The sequence below is a fragment of the Cynocephalus volans genome, chromosome 1 (assembly GCF_027409185.1).
Source record: "Cynocephalus volans isolate mCynVol1 chromosome 1, mCynVol1.pri, whole genome shotgun sequence".
NCBI classification, from domain to species: domain Eukaryota; kingdom Metazoa; phylum Chordata; class Mammalia; order Dermoptera; family Cynocephalidae; genus Cynocephalus; species Cynocephalus volans.
Genome location: NC_084460.1, coordinates 45,544,244 through 45,550,843, shown reverse-complemented (window position 1 = coordinate 45,550,843; position 6,600 = coordinate 45,544,244). Strand labels below are relative to the sequence as shown.

Below are 6,600 nucleotides of genomic sequence, written 5' to 3'. Positions count from 1 at the left end.
GGGGTCTCTTCCTCTTCTTGTAAAAACACTAATCCCATCAGAGGGACCCCACTGGTAACCTCGTCTAAACCTAATCACCTCCCAAAGCTCCCCGCCCAACCATCACCCTCCTGGAGGTCAGGGCTTCATCCTGTGAATTTGGCAGGTGGCGAGGGACACAATCAATCCATAACAGTGAATATCTGTGGAATCTGCATTACCAGTGAGGTGAAGCTCAGCCGAGACTCAGGGGTCACTGAGGGTCTTTCCTCTCCTCTCCCCCCAGGCCCAAGAGGCATGTGAAGGCCCACAATGACCCTGTTACCGGGAGACAATTCCGACTACGACTACAGCGCCCTGAGCTGCGCCTCGGACGCCTCCTTCCACCCGGCTTTCTTCCCGCAGAGCCAGTCCCTCAAGGGCGTCTTCTACCGCCGGGCCCAGCGGCTGTGGCCGCAGGACGACCCGCGCCCGGGAGGCCAGCCCGAGGACCGCAGGCGGCGGATCATTATCAACGTGGGTGGCATCAAGTACTCGCTGCCCTGGACCACGCTCGACGAGTTCCCGCTGACGCGCCTGGGCCAGCTCAAGGCCTGCACCAACTTCGACGACATCCTCAACGTGTGCGATGACTATGACGTGACCTGCAACGAGTTCTTCTTCGACCGCCACCCGGGGGCCTTCGGCACCATCCTGACCTTCCTGCGGGCGGGCAAGCTGCGGCTGCTGCGGGAGATGTGCGCCCTGTCCTTCCAGGAGGAGCTGCTCTACTGGGGCATCGCCGAGGACCACCTGGACGGCTGCTGCAAGCGCCGCTACCTGCAGAAGATGGAGGAGTTTGCCGAGATGGTGGAGCGGGAGGACGAGGATGACCCTCTGGACAGCGAGGGCGGTGACAGCGAGAGCCCTGCCCAGGGCGAGGGCCGCCTGGGCCGCTGCATGCGGAGACTGCGCGACATGGTGGAGAGGCCGCACTCGGGGCTGCCTGGCAAGGTGTTCGCCTGCCTGTCGGTGCTCTTTGTCACCGTCACCGCCGTCAACCTCTCCGTGAGCACTTTGCCCAGCCTGAGGGAGGAGGAGGAGCAGGTAAGAGCCCACAGCTCTAGGGGAGACTCCTACAGTGAGGGGAGGGTCTCTGAGGACAGGAGGCAAAGCAGTCTGCGCATCCTTCAGCCTCCCATTGTCACCTCCTCCAAGAGGCCTTCCCTGACTGTGCACTGGCTGTGCACTGGCTGAATAGCATGCCCAGTCCCTCCTGACGTGATGCCATGTGATGGTGTGTTTGCCTGTGTTATCTGCCTTCTTGTTAATATGTGGGCAGCATGGGGACAGCAGCCACGCCTGTCCTGATCTCCGCTGTCCCCCTGCCCCACCCCCACCCCAGTGTAAGAACGATATCTAGCACAGACAAGGCACTCAACCACTATTTGTTGAATGAAGGAATGAGTGAATAAATGGTGTGATTTATGACATGCCTAGCCCTGAGCTAAGCATATTACATATATCATCAAAATTTATCTCAGCCTTCCTAACCCTTTGTACAATAATCCCCCAGACACATTTTGTGTTCTGAAAATATTTTTTACAGCTATGTGTATGTGTGCATGCATGTCCTCAAATGGTGAGCGTTTCTTTGTGTTAAATAAGAGAATGTATGGAAACTGTTTACTCCAGGGCCTGCCACGGGGTATGGACTCACAGCTGCATGCTCCACCTATGACTTATCTTCACAGCGAAGCCTCCAGCAACCCCATGGGAGAGGTGTTCTCACACCCACTTGGTAGATGAGGACACTGAGGCAGAGCAGCTTGCCCAAATCCAGGTCTGACTGAGTCCAAAGTCTGTGTTCTCAAATATGGAAATATGGGTCCCATATGGCAGCCTGGGGACCCAGTATAGCCCCACAGAATTATGGGATTGGTCCACACACCACTTCCCAAAAATTTTACTTGGTTGTCAACATTCAAAAGTAAGGTGTTTTTCAAATAAAAACTCACACTCTCAGCTTCTCTCAAAAATTATAAGGTCCTACCCGCACCCCCTCCTTGCAGTCCCACACGGCAGCTCTTGGTGGGAGCTGAGTGGGGTCAGGGTCTTGTCCTCCCTAGTTCAGCCTCTTTATGTATGAGACCCGTGGGCCTGTGAGTTGGTGACCTCTTCCCTACACATGGGGATTCTGGAAGCAAATTTCAAGAAAGACCAAAAGGTCTTAGACAGGTACAAATTGTATAGGCACTGGAGAAATAGGTATGATGTTATGAACTGTACATAAATATCATGCCGTGATTACTAACTATACACCTGCATGTGCCGAGTGCTTTGCAAGCACTGTGATTTAACATTAGAAATGCTCACCAAGTGAGGATTTCCTACATATGCATATTATGGAGGAAGTAACAATAGCTGTCACATTTCTAATCCACAGAGGGTTGCTGGCACTTTTTTATATATTGAATTTTTAAAACGGGTAGTAAGGAAACAGCACTCGACTAGTAAAATTAACTTGGGATAAGCATGAAAAGTAGTGTTGACAAGGGCAGGGCTAGAGCCACATGGCCTGGATTTGAGTCCCACTTCATCCACTCCAGCTGTGTGGCTGTGGGCAAGTTGCTTAACGTCTCTGTGTCTCAGTTTCCTCACCTTCCCAAGGGGGCTATGAACGGGCCCATCTCACAGTGTTGTGAAGATTCAGGAGCGAGTGGAAGTGGTGCCTAATGAGCGTGCAGAAGGTGCTGACTCTTCATGTTTATATATAACTGTCAAAAAGAAAAAGAAAGGAAAAAGGCCTAACCATCAGAGACCTACCTGGAAGAACCTGTACTTAGTATAGATTTCTTCTCAATTCCAGCATCTTCAATCCTCATTTTATTAAGAAAATACTAATAAAAGACACTGTTTTATTCAACTTCTGATACTTGCCTTTTTATTTATTTATTTTTTTTATTATTATTTTTATTTATTTATTTATTTATTTTAAAAGATGACCGGTAAGGGGATCTTAACCCTTGACTTGGTGTTGTGAGCACCACGCTCAGCCAGTGAGTGAACCGGCCATCCCTATATGGGATCCGAACCCGGGGCCTTGGTGTTCTCAGCACCACACTCTCCCGAGTGAGCCACGGGCCGGCCCGAGATACTTCCTTTTTTAAATAATACCTTACCTTTTTTGTGATTCAGTGAAAAATGCTGTTCTTCAATTTCATTTTGGGGGCCAGTGGATTCACTGTTTCATTTGTTCCTTGTACACATATTTGAGTGCCTACTGTATGCAGGCACTACAGAGGAGACAAGGTGCCCAGGACAACTCTTCCAACCTCAAGGAGCTTTGAGTCTATTGGGGTTGGGGTAGGGTACTGGCACCCCCACCATGATCATAAATATGAAGCACAAGCCCAGGGGACTCTGTGTGAGAGACCCACCAACATGGCTGGAACAACCTAGAAGGGCACACTCCAGGAAGGCTTCTCAGAGGAGGGGCCTTCCCATCCCAGAGGTATGAAACCTTACAGCCCCACCAAGTATTAGCTTATATCTCCAACCTCTAACATATTCCTAGAGAGAGAACATTTAGAGCAGGACTCGTAGAACCCAGCTGTGCCCAAGAACCTACAAGATGCCTCAGGCTGGAACCATATTTGCCTCCCTTCTCTGTCAGAGGCCCCTTTGAGGATAAGGTTCAAATCCACTGAGGACTGTCTACCATCCAGTTACATTCCAGACCAGACAGATAAGCTGGAAGCCTATTTTCATGGCCCACAGAGTGTTTTCTTTGTATTGAATTATCACCAACATTTAAATCAATACTTAATGTATTTAACCAACAGTTATCACCAACATTTCTCACTAGATTTCACGTAAAACTGCAGATTTCCAGCTCCTCTTGGAAGTGTCAGTGAGGCAGCCTCGGCCTGAGTTTGCCTGGGGCAGTGATCAGGGGGCACTGAGCAGCATTGCCAAGCTCTCCCGGGGGTTCTGCCCCTCCACCAAGCCCACCGCCCCCATTTCCTCTGCCTGCCTGATCCCTGTTGACTTTTGAGTCCGCACCCCCACCTAAATACTGGTCCAGTGTTCTTCCATTCATTCCCATAACAACCATGTATTGAGCACCTGCTGCATGCAGGACCTTCCTAGGTTGCTTCCTAGGTTCCTCCACATGCTGCTGCCCTTTGGTCTATAATCTGTTGGGGCAGCCAGAGTGGAGATGGAGACATGATAAACATGATAAATAAGTAACTTATAAATCATATGAAAGATGGTGAGCATAGGAATAAAGGAGGATAGGAGATCGGGGTGCAGGAAAAGGGGGGATTTTTAAATGGAAGGGGTCACAAAAGCTCTCCCTGAGGAGGTGATAATTGGAGCAAAGAACTGTAGGAAGGGAGGGTGGGAACGACATGGGTGTTTGGGGGAAAAGGGATGCGGCAGAGGAAGCAGAAAGTCACAGCCGGGCTGGGGGGTGAGCTGGGGTGTTAGAGGAACAATGAAGAGGCCTGTGAGGCTGGAGCAGGTGAGTGAGGGTGCGGGGAGGAAGTCAGAGAGGTGACGGACAGATGGACGGCACATGTGCACCAAGGGAGGACTTCGGCTATTCCTCTGAGTCCATAGAGAGCTGTGGAGGGTGCTGAGTAGGGGAGAGACAGGATCCAATTTGTGTTCCCAGGATCCCTCTGGCTGTGTGTGGAAAATGGACTGTAGGGATGAGGGAACACAGGGAGGAGGTGACTTCAGCTGTCCAGGCAAGAGAGGATGGTGGCTGGGCCAGAATGGAGCCAGTGGACAGAGAAAGAAGTGGTTTGATTCTGGCATTGTTTTAAATGAACAGCCCACAGAATTTCCAAGGATTATACATGCAGTATGAGAGAGAGGTGGTAAGAATAAGGCCAGATCTCTTGTCCTGAGCAACTGGAAGGATAAGATTGCCAGCAGCTAAGAAGGAGAAGCCATAGGCAGGGGCTGGTGGGTGGGAGAGACCAGGAACCCAGGTTTGGACAAAATGAGTTTGAGACGCCTACCAGACACCCCGGTGGTGACATCAGGGAGGGCAGCCAGATGGACATCTCTGGAGTTCAGGGTCAAGGTCTGGACTGGAACCAGAGATGCGGAGTGGCCAGCACAGTGATGGTGCTTAACACCCTAGGCCTGGGCCTGAGCATAGCAAGAGAGAGGACCGAGGGCCGTGCCACATGGCCCAGTGAGCCAGACCCAGCTCACCTTTCACCCAGGTAGCCCGGTCCCCTGCCCAGGGCAGAGTGTGTGTGCTCATTCATGGGTAGGACCGCTGACCTCTCCTGTGCACTCTCCGTCTCTCCTAGGGCCAGTGTTCCCAGATGTGCCACAACGTCTTCATCGTGGAGTCGGTGTGCGTGGGCTGGTTCTCCCTCGAGTTCCTCCTGCGGCTCATCCAGGCACCCAGCAAGTTCACCTTCCTGCGGAGCCCGCTGACGCTGATCGACTTGGTGGCCATCCTGCCCTACTATGTCACCCTGTTGGTGGATGGCGCCGCAGCGGGCCGCCGCAAAGCTGGTGCGGGCAACAGCTACCTGGACAAGGTGGGGCTGGTGCTGCGCGTGCTGCGGGCGCTGCGCATCCTGTATGTGATGCGCCTGGCCCGCCACTCGCTGGGGCTGCAGACGCTGGGGCTCACTGCCCGCCGCTGCACGCGCGAGTTCGGGCTCCTGCTGCTCTTCCTCTGCGTGGCCATCGCCCTCTTCGCCCCGCTCCTTTATGTGGTCGAGAACGAGATGGCCGACAGCCCCGAGTTCACCAGCATCCCTGCCTGCTACTGGTGGGCCGTCATTACCATGACGACTGTGGGCTATGGGGACATGGTCCCCAGGAGCACCCCTGGTCAGGTGGTGGCGCTGAGCAGCATCCTCAGTGGCATCCTCCTCATGGCCTTCCCGGTGACATCCATCTTCCACACTTTCTCCCGTTCCTACCTGGAGCTCAAACAGGAGCAGGAGAGGGTGATGTTCCGGAGGGCCCAGTTCCTCATCAAAACCAAGTCACAGCTGAGCAGCATGTCCCAGGACAGTGACATCTTGTTTGGAAGTGCCTCCTCGGACACCAGAGACAATAACTGAACCCAGAAGATGCCCCTGCCTTGTTTGCCATCTGTGGCTTGACGCTATTGCCATCCACTACAGAAGCCTGCAAAAGGACACATGGCCTCTGAGCACACACCGGGAAAGACATCGTGACCTCAGCAGAGAGTCCCTGCCCTGCGGTGTCCAGGAGTGAAACGCAGCTGGCTCAGGAGCCCCCCCGGACACGGCTTTCCCCGCCTCCCCAGCCCCATGTGTGTTTCCCTCCACACGGAAGTGGCTTGTTCTTTTCACCACGTACATAATGTACCCAGCAAAAACTTGCTTTATGGGTCTGCCTGGAGAAAAAAAATACAAACAGCAGCAACAAGATGTGTGTCTTTAGTGTGGATCGTGTATACTGAAAGGAAACGAATGAAAAAGACATAAAATGCTTTCTGTGTGGCTCTCTTAAAAGAGGGAGCTGTGTTTCCCAGCAAAGCCAGCCAGTGTAGGGATCAGAAGTAAAAGGGCCTGTTTCCTGGGGTCGTTCAGGCCTGGTGGGGCCCTGGCAGGGTTGGAGGAGAAGGGAGAGAAC

The 6,600-nt window shown here is 52.8% G+C and overlaps 1 protein-coding gene across 1 annotated transcript; it reads left to right on the top strand.

Annotated features, from left to right (window-relative positions):
• The first annotated feature begins 291 nt into the window (after positions 1–291).
• KCNG1 (potassium voltage-gated channel modifier subfamily G member 1) lies at positions 292–6,062 on the top strand. The gene is made up of 2 exons (XM_063078598.1): positions 292–1,065; positions 5,292–6,062. The coding sequence occupies exons 1-2, from the start codon at positions 292–294 to the stop codon at positions 6,060–6,062; spliced, it is 1,545 nt and encodes a 514-aa protein (XP_062934668.1).
• Positions 6,063–6,600: the final 538 nt, after the last annotated feature.

What these genes read in the sequence shown, in the direction of transcription:
- KCNG1 (XM_063078598.1), top strand. Translation starts at nt 292, where the DNA reads ATGACCCTGTTACCGGGAGACAATTCCGACTACGACTACAGCGCCCTG. An exon ending in TGAGGGAGGAGGAGGAGCAG is followed by an intron (nt 1,066 to 5,291) that starts GTAAGAGCCCAC and finishes CGTCTCTCCTAG; the next exon opens with GGCCAGTGTTCCCAGATGTG.